The sequence below is a fragment of the Buteo buteo genome, chromosome 12 (assembly GCF_964188355.1).
Source record: "Buteo buteo chromosome 12, bButBut1.hap1.1, whole genome shotgun sequence".
Classification (NCBI taxonomy): Eukaryota; Metazoa; Chordata; class Aves; order Accipitriformes; family Accipitridae; genus Buteo; species Buteo buteo.
In genome coordinates, this window is record NC_134182.1 from 8,912,166 (window position 1) to 8,928,994 (window position 16,829).

General features: G+C 36.4%; 1 protein-coding gene across 3 annotated transcripts in view; it reads left to right on the forward strand.

The window, feature by feature from the left end:
• The window catches only part of RAB3GAP2 (RAB3 GTPase activating non-catalytic protein subunit 2), a 49,512-nt gene that overhangs the window by 11,975 nt on the left and 20,708 nt on the right, over window positions 1-16,829 (forward strand). For 2 of the 3 annotated variants that reach the window (XM_075042610.1, XM_075042612.1), the window contains exons 3-17: window positions 1,828-1,951; window positions 3,479-3,560; window positions 5,597-5,644; window positions 5,760-5,835; window positions 5,983-6,084; window positions 7,196-7,295; window positions 9,854-9,952; window positions 10,783-10,931; window positions 11,915-11,994; window positions 12,104-12,193; window positions 13,028-13,167; window positions 14,880-15,096; window positions 15,411-15,554; window positions 15,817-15,899; window positions 16,406-16,470. In XM_075042610.1, the coding sequence (XP_074898711.1) occupies window positions 1,828-1,951; window positions 3,479-3,560; window positions 5,597-5,644; window positions 5,760-5,835; window positions 5,983-6,084; window positions 7,196-7,295; window positions 9,854-9,952; window positions 10,783-10,931; window positions 11,915-11,994; window positions 12,104-12,193; window positions 13,028-13,167; window positions 14,880-15,096; window positions 15,411-15,554; window positions 15,817-15,899; window positions 16,406-16,470 (1,599 nt within the window). The remainder of the gene's footprint in view (window positions 1-1,827; window positions 1,952-3,478; window positions 3,561-5,596; window positions 5,645-5,759; window positions 5,836-5,982; window positions 6,085-7,195; window positions 7,296-9,853; window positions 9,953-10,782; window positions 10,932-11,914; window positions 11,995-12,103; window positions 12,194-13,027; window positions 13,168-14,879; window positions 15,097-15,410; window positions 15,555-15,816; window positions 15,900-16,405; window positions 16,471-16,829) is intronic. The other variant, XM_075042613.1, reaches the window with a different exon arrangement.

Genomic DNA, 16,829 nt, shown 5'->3' on the forward strand with positions numbered 1-16,829 from the left:
ATTTCATGGAACAGCAACTTTTGAGAAGGCACTGAAAATTGAAAAAAAAAAAAAAAAAAAAAAAGAAAGAAAAAAAATAAAATTTTTAAAAAGTTTTCTTCCATAAGGTCTTTTTATGGAACTGATGAGCTATTTTGTAGGGATGATGATGTTGAAATCTTGTCTTAAATGCTGATTTTAATAATTCTGTCTTTCACCTTTTAAAGTAGTTTCTTTTGACAAATTCAGCCCTTTCCCTGTTTTAACACTTAGCTTATTTTTGCCCCTAATATGATGGCCATATTTTATGTCTTTAAATTTAAGTTCTTTGTTTATGCCTACAGATAATTTTATTTAAATTATCTGTCTGAGATATAATTTTAATTCCTTTTAATCTTTAAATAAGCCTTTAATTTCTGTTTCTTCAGTTTGAAAATCATGACATTAAAAATTAGTACAAGGCTTTTGTTTAGGTTTTGGTTATGTGTTTTTGCACATAATACATTTATCTCTGTCAGGAGGAGTTAAAGTTGTCATGAGTATCTTGGACAACTTCATCACCTTTTTGTAAAGTCTTGAAAAATGCCAGTAATTAGGGGAAAAATTGTTGCTATAGAACTTGGTGTCCATCAACAGACAAAAATGACATGAAAATAGGTTATCATCTTGCAAAAATCAAGAGATAGTGTGGACAAAGGTAGTTAGAATGTTTGTAGTGCGCTAATGTAGACCTTACGATGGATATACAGGGTATTCTTCTGTGCACCGCTTTTATGGTACAACTTTATGAAAGGAAAAAGTTACAATGAATTGCTGATTAAAAGTATGATATGCAAATTCTTCCTACAGTTTGGTTGGTTTTTTTTCTTCTGCTGGGAGTAAATGTGTATAGTTTCAAGTAGATGCAACTTTATTACAACATAATAAATTGCACAGATCAGAAAATGATCACACTGAAGTTGTATTTAATTTGTGCATAGCTGCTTTGAGATACTAGAGGATGGAGTAATATGTTGGAGAACTAGGAGGAGGTAGGATTGGATATGTGTCTATAGAAATGGAGATGGTGGACAAGGGAAGGTGTGTTTATTGCTGTGATCAGGGTAAGAGGATGGAGATAAGAAAGCAAGAGTATCATCTCTGAGAGACCTTGTAGCAGTCCGCTCAAAACCTATGACCTACTTTCTGCCTGTGAGCTATGGTTAGCAAGAGTGACCTTGTTTGTTCTGCAATCAGATATTTGGCTTGTTGCTCTGAGGAAAAAAGATGCAATCTTTTTGCTTTTATACATAACGATGGCATCTAAGTCTTTACTTACCCATCATTAAACCCTTAAAACTTGGCACTTCTTAGTTTGAATTTGTTTCTTTGTAAAGTTCCTTGTCGTGGAAAGGCATGTGATACCTGTTGCACGTTACTATGAGGCTTTAGTGTGAATGCCGGCTTAGTTACTTTCTTCATGCATGCATATATTTACTTAATGCATCAGCTTGGATAAATTGTTCATTTTGAGTATGGATTGTAAGAGTAACTAGAGAGAATCCAGTCTCTAATCAATAATAATAAAACTTTAAATCTCATTCTTCTAGTTTCTCTTTGGTGAAAGGAGAAGATTTTGAGGAGTAGAGTGATAAGTACTACTTTGTTTTCTGTTTGTAAACACACAAAATTAGTGCAAGGTTGATGCATTTCTCATGGCTTTTCATGCAAGTTGGAGCTGTAGTGACGTGCTAAGTAATAGTCCATTCAGTGCTAGTATTGAGGGCAAGCCAAATTGTTGTCATGAATCTTGCAAGTTCTGCTATATTTAAAAATTGTTGCATACATTGACTAAAGTTTTACCTGTAGGAGGAAGAGGAATCTAATTCCAAGAACCGGAGAAATCACTGGCTTCAGGACTGTGTGTTGTCCTTGTCACCAACAAATGACCTGATGGTAATAGCTAATGAACAGAAAGCAGTCTTTTTAGTGCGTAAGTATACATTCTACTAAATATATATGCTAGTACACTTAATAGTAATCAGGACAAGACTTGCTTCCCCCCACCCCCATCTGCTTACCCCCCAAGTCATACCTTCAAGAATTTTGAAGTGTTTTATCATACACATAATGAATTTTCTAGGTACTGCTTGGCAAGTAAGTTGTTTTGTCTTTACTTCTCAGCTATCTTTTATCTGATAAAACTATTTTAACATATAATTAATATATACTATAACTACCCAGTTGTTTGAGATGCTCAGAGATATTGACATTAATTGTGCTCAGTAAGAAAACCAAATCTTTTGTGTTAATTTCAGCCATTAAGAAATACTTGACCTCATTTTTCTTTTCCTATGGAAAAAATGAGCTGAGCCACTGTCACTTTGAGGAGGGAGTATTGAGGTGGTTTGTTTCTGAGATTTCCACCTTTGATAGAAAATTCCTCTCCATCTTGAAGAGTGGGTGGCTTTATATTTTACTCTAAAGTAGGGCTCTCAGAACTTTTAAAGGACCCTTAGTAATATATGAACACTGATCAGCCAGCTGCTGTTTACATATGTGCTGTTGCCTGGGATGCTGGTGCTGTTACCAGCTGCAGTTGGTGATAGGTGAGCATGATGAAGTGAAACCTCTTGCTGTGGGGAATATTACACCATTTTAAAACAAAACCAGGGTGTTGAAGCTCAGAGTTGCATAATTAAGTAGATTGCATTGAGTTCTCATGCTGCATTTGTCATTCCCTGCAAAGTTGTGTGTTCCAAAACAAATGTAGATTAGTTACTAATTTTTCACCAAAAATTAAAGGATAGCAGCACTCCTCAGAAAACTCTTATTGGATCAAGAATAAGGAGGTGATTTAGCTGACTTGCTGGAGAACTGCGCAGTGGCAAATGTACCACACAGTGGCAGAAGTGTCTCTTTGTTGCAGGTTGTCAGGCAAATGGCACACAACGCTAACTTTTTTTTTAGTTGTCCATTGGCACCTGGGAGATGATTCAACAATCAAATTTCAGCTGTAATAGCACCCTGTAAATAACAAAGTATAGTGTTTTCTAACCTTGATTATGATGCGATGATTAAAAATTGTCAGATTTAATGTAGGATTCCTGTGTCCTTCTTGGCGGTTAAAATTAAAATTTTCTATTTGTTTAAGTTCATATTCAGTAATCTTCCCAGAATAAGTTTGCCCTTGCTTAGTACTTTTCTCCCAAGGATCCCTGTTTCATTAGTTGAATTTTGATGAAGTAGATATTATTGTATAAATCTTTTTAAACAAAACCAGGCATTTCGGAATTTTAGTAGTGTGTTGTTCCATGTAAATTGCTAAGAAAACATGAGAGTTCTTTAGAAAAGTCACTAAAAATGTCCTGTTATTTTTATGATCTTCAAGGTTTGCAGTTGGTACTTAATCTAAATGTGGTAGGATGGATTGTACAGAATAGAAGGATTAGGAATAGAACTACATTTGTGAGATGCAAAACATTACAGTTTTATAGATGGTGTCTATTCTTAATGGCAGCTAAATGGAAGCACAGTGACAAGGGAAAAGAGGAAATGCAATATGCTGTTGGCTGGAGTGGCTCTCTGAATGTTGAAGAAGGGTAGGTGTTGAAATGCAGCTGTGATTAAAGTGTCATTTTCATGTTTAATAATTAGTAGCATATGCTTGTTATGTGTACTTTTTTTTTTGCTTTCATCTGAGTGCATTCATGGTCTTACGCATTTTGGTGTTGAAAACAGAAATGGTGTAAACCTGGGTGATCATAAACATTGTCTGCAAAGGTCACTCTTCATGCGTGGTGTGATGTCTCAGCACAAGTTCATACAAATTAACAGAGGTACTCTCTGTGCAAATCAGTGTATTTACATGTAATTTAGATGTTTTAAGAGATCTGGGTTATCATGCTTTTTATAAGTTCCTCTTCTAGAAGGGAAAAAAATAAGTACCCTTTTTGAAGAAGGTACTTTTATAGTAGAGATGAAAATTTGTTAGGGGATGTTGCAACTGGAAATGTATGAAGTTGTTTTAGAAGTACTTTTTTTCATTTTCAAAACCTCAAGGAAATATAAAGTACTCTCTCTGATCAAGAAATGGTTTGGGGCTTTAAGTCATTTAGGGACTTGGAAAATTTGCTTTGGTCATACATTTGGTATTTGTACAGTATTTCTGCTTGATCTGTCTTCAAATAACCAGACAGACGCTTTCTTGAATCACCCATATGGAAGAAGATTTTGCATTTTGTTATTAAGTTTGCAGCCTTGAGTTGCTGTCTGCCTTTGAACATGCTCCCTATTGGCTTCAACCTTCTGTTATGCTGCAGGAGGTGCTGACTTAATCAGCTTCTCTCCAATCTGTAAAAATCATAATCCTTTTCTATAAAATTGCTGCTGCCACCCATTTGACCTGTTTTATGTGCTTCTCTTTTTAAGTTTTTTTTTTTCCCCCATACTACCACTGAAATTACTCTATCTTTTATTGAAAAAAGGAAAAGAAATTCTGTTTTGGGGTTTGTTTCTTTCTACTCTTACAGCCCCAACAGACACTATCATATAGAACAGGTAGATTTTTTTAGGTAGACATGGTTATATTCACTACATCTTGATCTAAGGTTTTTGAGTGTTTCCTGTAGGTGAGGTTTCTGTTTCTGTGAAAATGTGAATATGGCAATTACTGTCCGATTGCCAAAGGACTTGACTTCTCTGTGCCCCGTTCCCCCCCCCCCCCCGCCAAGTTGCCTTCAACTGATAATGTTCTGTGGCTGAGCTTTGCTATTGGAAGATGAGATTACACTGAGATATTTAACATTGCTTTGAAATTGGAATTGAATTGCAACTCATGTCAAACTTGCATTTAGAAAGCTTTTTTTCTGTAACTGGGGAATGGAAGTGACCTGAAATGCAAATAATCAACAGTACTGCGGGCATTTATGCTTTAAGTGCTGTTTGGGATGTCATCTTGAATTTATGTGCTCTTTCATAAAACCTTTGTACTGCTTCTGTTTCCCCAGACATTGTAAAACTTTTGTCATGGTAACAGTTAAATAACTTTTGATTTGAGATATTGAGGCCTGCTCATCTGCTTGCCTTCTGCGTGCTTTGCATGCCATGCATTGAGCATGCTCAGTTATTGCGTTAACTGGGAAGACCATGTTAGTCCTTCAAATGCTGTCAGACTATAAAACCGTGAAATGCAATGGATATAAAATCTACCTAATTGTGTAATGTATTTCAAAAATTTATTTTAAGTATGGTTCAATTGTTTTTTTAAAAAAGTGGTTGTTCTTGGTATATCATTATAGATCAGAAAAAAATTATTTACCTTTAGGTACAGCAGTTTTAACTTGAATCTTTACTGAAGAGTACTGGCACAGTAATCAGTCTGTGAATGATGAAAGACAATATTAACAAGGCGTAATAAGCACTCATGCAATGTATTTGGGCAGTGGGGAACTTGTAATTGAACATGTCTTTAAAATGAAAAGGTTTTTTTTCCCTTTTTTAGTATGAATTTGATATATTGTGTGCTACGTTAATATATTCTTAAATATAAAAAATGCTGACGCAAGATCTCTTGCGTAGAGCAAAATTTCACAACTGGAGAAAAATATACTTACTAGTTTTATCTTTTTGTTTCTAGTGAATGTGTGAGTAGTGTATTGTGTATTCCATTGGCAAGTCAGAAGAGGTAAGGTTTGATATTCTTATGTATATGCGTTGTCAGTCATCTTACATTACACTGTTATATGTCTACAGCTTAGAGCTGGATTGTTTTTAACTTCTAGTATATCTTTGTGAAACAGGAGTTCCACAGGCCGTCCTGACTGGACCTGCATTGTGGTTGGCTTCACCTCTGGCTATGTTCGTTTTTACACTGAGGTATGTTTCTCAGCATGGCAGGGCCACAAGCAAGCTACTGTAATAAACATCTATTTCTATAAAACTTCGGTTTCTGCAGGTAGTGCTTTTTGCCTTCCCTAAGAAAAGGGACAGAAATGTTCACGCTTATTATTCTTTCTCTTCTAGAGTGGAGTACTGCTGCTTGCACAGCTTTTAAATGAAGATCCAGTCCTACAGCTTAAGTGCAGAACCTATGAAATTCCCAGGCATCCTGGTGTCACAGAACAGGTTTTGTCAGATTATTTCAAAAGTGAAGTGGCAGTGTTATGGGGTATGGAAGGGAGTCCTTGCTGTGAATCCTCTATGTCCTTTACCAGTTTTTGACGGGATGAACGATTCCTTAGAACAAGAGACTGGATTTCTTGTTCTAGAAGTAATCATGCCTGTATAGTTTGAGGATTCAGAATTTATTTTTATTTTTTTGGAGTATTTAGTTGGCTCTATATGTTTGTTCTATTTTTCTCTGTGATAACCTTGCAAAGGAAGGCTTCATTAATTTCCTGTTTATTCATTTATGTGCACAAAATATGATAATGTATTGATGAAAGGAGAAAATGCAACTTGACAGGTGCCAAGGGCTATATGTACTCATTCATAAGAACTTATCTTAATTATTTCACAGAGACGATAGCTGAAAATGAAAACAATCTTTGTAGGAGATAGTGCTAGGAACCTGCATGTCATTATGAGTGTTTCCCACAGAGAAGGCTCTTGCAGAACTCAAGCTATTTGGTAGAAAAGCCAACTTCCTTTGCTCTTGGCTGAGTTCGCATGCTTTATACAGAAAACTAATGAAGTTACAGAAATTTCTTTATAGAAATGCTCATGTGATTTAGCATGACATTTTGAGATCAGTTTTGAAATACAGAAGCATTAAGGAATTTGAGTCTTGAATTTATGTCACCAAATTAGCATTTATGTGCCCAAATGGTAATTCAGGCGCTAATCCAGTTTCAGAATTTGGCTCATAAAACCTTGATACTTGCATTCCAGATAAACCTGTTTTTCTGTGGCCTTCACAAGCTGCTGTAACTTTTGTGTTTTCACCCTAAGCCATAAAATATATTAAGCAAACATAAACATCATTGAAATAAGATAAAAATATAAAATTACATGTCTAAATAACTTACTTATTCATATATTGGAAGGTTTAATACTGAATTTTGCCTTACTGAGTTTTGCCTTAGTCTTTTGCCTGTGGCTTGTTAGATATTAACTCTCTGGATGTAATCCTCATTTTTGTGTAGTTAATAATATAAAAAGCCAGCAAAGAAGCTGTTACAATGGTAACCGTGATTTATTTTTTTTTTTGTGTCCCTTCTCTCATTTTCTTCCACAGAATGAAGAGCTAAGTATCTTGTACCCAGCAGCAATTGTGACAATTGATGGTTTCAGCCTCTTTCAGTCCCTTCGAGCATGTCGCAATCAGGTAGCAAGAGGTATGTTTAAGAGGAAATGTTTATTTTTGATGCTGTTTATACTACTTTACATTACATTACATGAAACTTACCTATGTATGTTAAATATCAAATCAAGGTGGAATTTGGATCTCCCTTGCTTGTCCATCAATATATAGGCATCTACTGCATACAAGGAAATTTCTTCCTCTACAAGAAAATATTATCGGAGCACAAGTTGTCTGAGTAGCACTAACTGTCTTGTACATTCTCACCATAATACTGTATGCTGGTTTTGGCTGGGATAGAGTTAATTTTCTTCATAGTAGCTGGTATGGTGCTATGTTTTGGATTTGTGATGAAAAAAGCATTGATAACACACTGATGTTTTAGCTATTGCTGAAGAGTGCTTACGCAGTGTCAAGGCTTTTTCTGTTTCTCACACTGCCCTGGCAGTGAGCAGGCTGGAGGTTCACTAGAAATTGGGAGGGATCATGGCTGGGACAGCTGACCCCAACTGATCAAAGCGTTATCCCATACCATATGATGTTGTGCCTGGTGATAAAAGCCGGGAGGAGAGAAGGAGGAAGGGGGGAAACATTCAGAGTTTGAAGCTAGGCTTTCCTGGAAACAGCTAAACACCTGCCTGCTGATGGGGAGTAGTGAATGAATTCATTATTTTGCTTTGCTTGCATGCAGGGCTTTTGCTTTAACTGTTAAACTGTCGTTATCTCAACCCTGAGTTTTCTCACTTTGCTCTTCCAATTCTCTTCCCCATCTCACTAGGAAGAAGTGAGCAAGCAGCTGTATGGTGCTTAGCTGCCCACTGGGGTTAACCCACAGCATACTGCTAAGGTGCTTCTTAGCATGTCAGGGTGCTGACTTCACTGTCAGTGAAACACTTTTCTTCCCAGTAAGGACTTTCTGGGAAATGATAATGCTGTGATGATGATGTCGGTAATGGTCACTGCTCTTTGTGTTAACATCTAAGAGCTTTTGATACCTGGTTTGATTGTGCAGCCTTTGATTCTATTCCTTTAGTATAGTGCCTGTTTATACTCTAATTTGGAAACAGGGTCAGTTTCCTGGGGTGAGAGGAGAACCATGTAGCAGTACTGTGTGGGAGATTACACAAGTATGGCACTGTTACAGTTCTGCAAGATAAAATGTTAAACAGGTGCTGTTGCTGAATTGTTCTCCCAAATTTCCTGATGGTTGTTCTCATTGAACTTCAGATTTGTCAGAGTCTTGTTTCCTCTACAGCAAGCCACATCAGCAGACAATCATGAGGCTGAGTGTGGGTGGGAAGCACAATGGATCTGCCAGCATGACAGCATTAGGAAGTGTTGGGACAGCAGTACCCTTAAACTAAGACTTGAATCTTACATAGAAGGGATGAGTGGTAAAGAACTGAAAAATGCTACTGTGGTGAGACAGCTCTTCTCTGAATCATATGGGGATGGCGAATAGGAATGGATTGCTCACTCTTTCTTCCAGTTGAGGATGAAGCAGCATGAAATGAAGCTAGGTGATAGTAAAGTCAAAATAAAAAGTAGACATGTGTTTCTGTAGTGCGAGGTTAAATTCTGGAATTCTTTGCTGAGGTTGGTGTGGATGCTAAAGGCTTGCTTGGGCTCAGAGGGAAACTGACAAATTAGTGGAGAAGCAAGCTATGGATGATTACTGAGTGCTTAGAGCTTACCTCTGGGTGAGAAGGTCTCTTCAGAAGCTGCTTTAGAGGAAGCATCAGATATGTGTCCTTGTTCTAATTTTCTTCCCTAGACATCTGGTTTTAGCTCTGCTCAGATCATAATCTGCCATACTAAGTGGTTCCCTGGGTCTATCTAATAATGTCTGTTCTTATCATCTTAATGAAGAAGTAGCATTTCCATGGAATATAAGAGAAAACAAAACTTCGGTAAATCAGAACTTTAAAACCTGATATTCTGTGAATCATGCAGCAAATACGAAAGGAAACAGACACTATAATGAGAAATATCCATCTGCTTTCACAACCAGAACACGCTCTACTCTTTCAGTGAGAGATCACCACTTGCAGGGAAGCATCTACAGCAAGTTGTAATATCTGTAGCCAGTGCTATATCTTCTTTCATTCTTGATCAATTATGTTTGTCATAATGGATATTTTGAAGAGTTTCAATCATTGCTTTAATTTTACCACTGTTCTTACCTCACACTGTTGCAAAGTCAACACATTCACTAGATACTTTGGCAGGGGAGTTTCCACTTTAACATGCCCAGGCCACAGAAATAAATTGCAATAGCATTTTAAAATTGTACAGAATATTAAACCATAAATGACTAGTAAAACAAAGCTCTCTGCAAGTATGGTTGTGCAGGTACAGTTGTGATGGAATATCATGTACAATTTTATTCAGTTAATTTTTAAAAATGTTTTAATTTCATTAAGGTAAGTATTTCAGAAGGCCAGTTTAGCTCAGCAAGTGTTTAAATATATGTTAATTTAAAACTAAGTTATTTTGTGGCTTCAGATTGCATCAGGTTTTTTCCCTCTGTTATGCCATTCCTCTGTCTTTGACTCAGTAGAAATTTTTTTGTGTTTTATCAACTTTTGTCAGCTGCAGCATCTGGCAATGAGAATGTTCAGCCTCCACCATTAGCTTATAAGAAATGGGGTTTGCAAGATGTGGATACAATAGTTGACCATGCTAGTATTGGTAAGCATTTCTGTTTAATTTCAAATATTTGGCTTAAACGAAACTGAATGTTTTTGTGCTGTTAAATTTGGGGTGGGAGCACTTAGTGGTAATGGTTGGCTAGAAATAAATAGTGGGAGAGATCTGTTGTAGTGATTGATCTCATTAACCATCATCAAAAATATATTTTACTTCTAGTCTGACTGAGCCTCCCCTCTCCACTTGAGGGGAGAAAGGATGTTACAGCTGGAGCTGTCTTGTCCTCTCTTGTTTGGTAAGAAACAGCTGAGAGAGACTAGATCAGGTGCAGTTATTCCTATTTCTGTCAGGTTAAAGAACTGTCTGGCAGGCAGGTTAAGACTGGTATGGGTCTTTCCTGAGTTTAGCACATAAAGAAACTAAAATTTGAGATTGCTCCTTTCCAAAAAAGACAAACTGACTTCTAGATTCTCAAAGACTTTTACTCCTTAGGAATTTGTGGAAGCTCAGGTTCTTGTCAGACAGGCAGATCTGAGGGACAGTAAGCTTCTACCCTTTTCACAAAAGCAGGTAAGAGGTCAGAAAGGGGCTAACGAGGCAGGTGAAGTGAATTTGGTAAATGTGTTTTTGCTGCTGAATTCTGCTGATTTTTTTTTTTTTCTTCTAAACAAACCAACTATGCTTTATAATTAAAGTACATTAGGTTATTTCTGCTGTGTTCTTTGGAATTTCTGTGGTTGAAGCTGCTCCTCCTCCCTTCCCCTTGAATGTTGGCTGGTCAGTCAAGAAGGCAGGAATGTATTTAGGCTTCGAGAGCAATTTCATGCCTTTGTTCTGAAAGTATAAGACATTCATTTTAATATTTTTGTTAGGCATCATGACACTGTCTCCTTTTGATCAAATGAAGACTGCCTCCAATATAGGTGGATATAATGCAGCTATAAAAAACAGCCCACCTGCTATGTCTCAGTATGTTACTGTTGGATCCAATCCTTTCACTGGTTTCTTTTTTGCCCTGGAGGTATGTACTACAAAGCTGACTTGCTGAAACTGAATGATTCATCCTTCTCTTTTCTGTATGGGTATTTCTGAAGTATTCCTATGTCCATTTTATGCTGACATTTCCCCTGCTTCTTGATCTTCTGAAACTGGAATGATTTGGAGTGGATGTGATAGTCATGTCTACCACAGGTTCCTGCTAATGAGAAATTTTACTTTCCATCTTAAAATGCATGTGATAGTCAAGTAATTGTTTTTATTTTTTTCATTTGTTAATTTATTGCCAACTAAGTAACCTAAGGTTTTTTGAAAAATTATGTTGAGATTTTGTAAACGTGCATCTTACGGATTTTTGGAGGCCTTTGATCATGTACACACATGGCCTGAGTATACTGTGGTGATTTCATGTAGTGGAACTACTGCTTGTAGAAGAAAACTGCAACTTATGCTTAACGATACCTGTAGCACACTTATGTCATCTTCTGTTGTATTGGAGGAGAAGGATGGCAAGGTATCTGTGTGTCTTGTACATTCAGACCATACTTGTGTGCTGTCCTTTATCAGGATTGAAAGTTGATTGAAAATGCTAGAATTGGATTTTTTTATTTTGTACTTGCTTTTCCAATATATTTATGAAAAAACTGCTTACATTGATATTTGCAAGGATGCCAAAGCCATACACCAGCTAACTCTCCATGATAAATCATACACAGGGTTTTTTTAACTTCTGTTGCAGACAAACATACCAGTGACTTGCAGGAGGATTTTCAAATGGTAAAGAGATGTCAGAATGGCTTTTCTGGGGGCAATGAATTAAAATTTTGCAGAGTCTTAAAGCTATGCTTTCTGAGCTGAAAGTCCATAGGAGGCCTGAAAAACTATTCTGCAGTTGAGTTCAGTGTAAGAACTATTTCTTGGCTTTCTAAACACTTTGTTCCTTCATTTCAGGGTGGCTCACAGCTGACTATTTCTTGACTTCCTAAACACTTTATTCCTTTCTTTCAGGGTAGCTCACAGCCACTGTTGTCTCATGTTGCCTTAGCAGTTGCAAGTAAACTGACTTCAGCGTTATTTAATGCTGCCAGGTAATAAACTAAAAAATGACATGAAATCATTTTTGTTGTAGTAGCTACATAATAGTTTGATTTTTAGGACCGTTAGTATGATTCTCCTAATGTGTTTTTCTATTGCAAGTGGCTGGCTTGGTTGGAAGAGTAAACATGAAGAAGAACCTGCCCAAAAACAGAAACCAAAAGTTGAACCTGCAACCCCATTGGCAGTGAGGTAAGTTTTACATACTGTCTCAATTGCTTTAGATATCTTGTGGTTTCAATTATTTGAATTATTTTGAAAGGTGCATAATTGATGAACATGTTTATTTTTCTTGACTTTTAGCAGCGACAGTAGTTTGCAGGTCATTTGTTTTAAGCTTTGTTTCATTTCAGTTTATCATTCTGGACAAATAATTACTCATCTCTCTCACTTTGTGTGTGTGGGTTCATCGTTACTGTAGAAGAACAGCGTGCACAGTTTAATGGCAGTATAAGTACACAAATATCAGTCCTGAAGTTTATCACTAAAGTGCCTCAAAGAAGCCATGTGAGGTGTTTGCTGCTTATGATAGTTTAAAGCCCCTCAAAAAAATTAGGAGGTGCCCTGTTTCCCTGTTGATTGTGGAGAGAGGAGAACGGGAACAACCGGTTGTAGCCGAATGTTATCAAGAAAGCTGATAAAAGACTAAATTAACTCCTGATTGTTTTTCCTGCTTTTTTTCTTTTTTAAAGTATTCTCAAGACTATTCGGCAATAAGAGAGGGCTTATAAAGTAACCCACTGCTCTGAGATCCTTGCCTCCCAGTGCATGACAATGCAATCTTTTATCCTAGTTTCTGAACTTTGGTTTTCAGTAGGACTTTCATAGATCTATGAGGTCTCCCAGTAGACAGCACAAGAACTTTTTTTCATAATTTGCTCTTAATTTTACCCATACCTTCGTGTTGCCTTAAAAAAAAGAAATCTTAGTCCTTATAAGATGTTCTTGTTACCTATTTTTCTTCAGAAATAGTAATCTCGTGGTTTTGCTTGGTTTGTGGTGGGGTTTTTTTGGTTTTTTTTTTAGGTTTGGAATTCCAGATTCCCGTCGCCATGGTGAAAGAATATGTCTTTCTCCATGTAACACTTTGGCAGCCGTAACAGATGAATTTGGAAGGGTTATTTTACTGGATGTTACAAGAGGACTTGCAGTTCGCATGTGGAAAGGTATGGTAGTGTATATTAGTATAGCAAATAATATTCTTCAAAACACTGTGGCTTCTTATGTTCAGACTTAGAATTCCAAGTGTTTTTCCATTATTAAGAAAGACTTTAGTACATTATGTTACTACAAATGAAGGTCAGATGCAATATAAAGTCCATAAGGGCATTGTTGTACCAATTGCTGAAATACTGATATGGCCTACAGTAAAAATTTGGTCTCTTTGATTTGTATTTTATAGATTTTTTTTTTATTTTTTTTTCACTTTCACAGACTGTATCCCAACAGAAAGCTTTTGACCTAATAACTTTTTTGGAAGAGCTTTAGCTCTATTCTCCAAGACGCTTTCTCTTGATAAGTTCTAGTACCTTCTTTAATTCTGCTGAGAAAATAAACAGAAATTTGAAAAATCAGTAAGAAGATACACAACTTGTTAGATTCTCGTTTCATCATGGTGATTGCACAAGAAGGGAGTGCTCAATCTCTTCTAAACTGAGGGCTTTTTGTAAAATAATGCAGATGTTAAGCTCTCAGATTGTAATTATACCTAATGTTACAACACTACTTATTTTCTCTATAGAATTAAAATTTTGCGGCTTTTCGTGAGATGAAAGATAAGTTTTAAGAACATCTCTAGCTCTTCTCTCTCTCCCACACTACCAATTCAGAAGATTAGTGGTCATGAATACAGTAGCTACTTCAGCGACACACTAACATTGTAATAGCTAGAGTCATCATGTTTTGTTTCCCCTGTGCATTCTCCTCTCATATTTTGAAGCTCGTTATCTATAATATGTGCTTTCTGATATTCTTGGACTTTTTTTTTTTCTTCATTACTGAGAGCTTCATATTATCTAGGAAGTACTGTTAGAATCCCAAGCTTTATTTGATAGTCAGACACATATTTACAATTTGCCAGCCTTTCCCCAGTGAGGCTGTTGAGATGTGAAATAGCTGCTGCTTTTTTTTTTTTTTTTTTAATTTTTAGCAAAACTGTCTACTGAATTAAATGTTTTGGCTTGTACCTTTTCTCATTAATTGAGTTGTGAATACTTTTCAACCTTCTCAGTATAACATACCTTGTTATAAACTTGTTTTATACATTAGTATTTCACTTGTGGTTTGGAGTATTCATTTGTACTTGCTAAACCATTACATAGTTTAGTGCTGTGATTAGAGCACCTCTGCCTTTTTTGTTTAGGAAGATTTTATGAGGGAAAGTATTTGCGTTACCCAGAAAAAGAGAGAAGATGAGTATTTTTATTGGGTTACTAAAATTGCATTTTAATCATAAAAACATATCAATGGAAACATATGACATATCCTATTTAATAGGTTATGCAAATTTACTTCATTAAATCTTTTTGTCGTTTTGAAATGAGAGAGGTCTGGACATTTACTACACATCTTTCTTCTCAGAGAAGCTTTTGCATTGGTGTAATGTCCAGACTATAGACCTGGTTTTTTTGTGGCTTCTCCCAGAAGATCTTGTTCCTCTGCAAAACTTTGCAAGAGGCTGCATGTGGCTCTGAGGAGTCTTCTGGTGGGCCCTGCTCTGAGTACATGGACCACAGTTCTTGACAGGAGTCTGGCTACTGGCCAGAGTTGCACAGTTTAAGACATCTTCCTGCTGGAATAGTATTTAAGTGGGTGGTGATGTGTCCTAATCATGTATTAATATCTGTATGCTAACGAACTTCTGTCTTCTCTTACAAAGGATACCGTGATGCAGAAGTTGGTTGGATACAGACTGTAGAGGACCTTCATGAGAGGGAAACTGAGAAGATGGATTTTTCTCCTTTTGGAAATGCACAGTGTCCAAGCAGAGTAGCTCAGTTCCTTGTGATCTATGCTCCGCGGAGAGGCATTCTGGAAGTGTGGAGCACACAGCAAGGGCCTCGGGTTGGAGCCTTCAATGTGGGGAAACATTGTAGGTAAGAAACAGCGGGTAGGCACCTTGGCTGTGCAGCTGCAACAAAGTGATATGTGGATATGCTAGTGGTAATAGTGGAAAGTGCTGGCAGGTGCTTTTTGCGTTGTCTACAGCGTTTCTACTGAATGCAGCTTGTTGTTGTATTATAGAGGGGGACTTTGTCATGTTTCATCACTCTACAGTCTTTCCTGATAAACATGTTTAGCAGTTGTTAAACCTTAGCTTTATAAAACTTTGTCATCTTTTTACTCAGTATGTGGAAAGGGAAGGTTGCTAATTTTGTTCTTTGCTGTGAATGCTGTGTTTTTTGTTCAGGTTGTTGTATCCTGGTTATAAAATAATGGGTCTAAACAATGTGACCAGTCAGGGATGGCAGCCCCAGACTTACCAGATATGCCTTGTTGATCCAGTCTCTGGAAGTGTAAAAACTGTCCATGTACCTTTCCATTTAGCACTGAGGTAAGGACTTTCTGTACTCTGTATAACCAAATGAATTTCATTATTGTTTTTGAAAACATTTTACTTGGAGAAGGCAATTCTGGTGTTCCTTCGCAAGCTGAATAGTACCCTGGTAATAGCCTCGTTGGTTTGTATGCATTATTGATTTTTATTGATGTGATGTTACCTTAAAGTAGTAGAAATAATTAAAAAAAATACTTTTTTTTCTGAAACATTCACTTTAGTTCTCTTCACTCATATAATTAAAATTATTTCCTTTCAGTGATAAAAAGAGTGAGCGAGCAAAGGATATGCATCTAGTGAAGAAGTTAAATGCTTTACTCAAAGCAAAAACCTCAGATCCAGGTAGGGTTCTCTTGTGCAGTTTCTTAAGATTGTATGTCACACAGGTATGATTGTGGTGCATTCTGACAGCAATATGTGCTATGAATTATTATTTTTAAGTAGCTTGTATTTTTTTATAAGCTACCAGATTGAATTTATGTTGTACAAGGATCCAGTACAAGCCTTGTCTGCCATGTAAATCTTAACTAAACTCTACTTTGAGTGCTTGCATAAAATGTCATCTATTTGCAATCCATTATGCTATGTAATGGAGTTCAGCATTTGACTCTAGGTATGTATTACTTACAGGAAGAAGGATATTTCTTAGAAAAAACAAATCTGGAGTAAGAGATGCTACTGAGCTGTTATTTTGTTTCATTTTTCCCCAAGCTTACTTTGGCGACTTCTGTAATAGTGTCTTCATCTCTATAGCATAAACCCATGCGCATCTTAACTGTGGTGTGTGGGGGCTTGCTTTTCAGAATGCATTTGAGAAATATTAATTGAAGTCATGATTGTCTTTGCAGATTTGATTGAAACTGAGGCAAAGGAATTAATACTTGATATCAAATACCCTGCTACAAAGAAACAGGTGAATATTTAGAAGTCATTATACTTTAATATTAGAAAAAAAATATTGCGTTATCAGATTAGAGTGCTAAATCTTTTTAAATCTTTCAAAATGTTATTTTTTTCCTAGAGTTACTTAAAGCAAATAATTGAACTATTTTGTTTTAGTGGAGTGGTTTTTTGGGTTTTTTGGGGGGTTTTGGTTTTTTTTCTTACAACATATTGACTGGAATTAATTTTGACTTGTGACTTCCCCAAGGCATCTTCCATGATAAAAGTCGAAATAATAAAAAGAGAGCAGACCTTTCGTTAGGATCAAATTATGCCACAAGTATATTTGAAGACAAAATACAGATGAAAAATCATTGTCAAAGTTGTGCT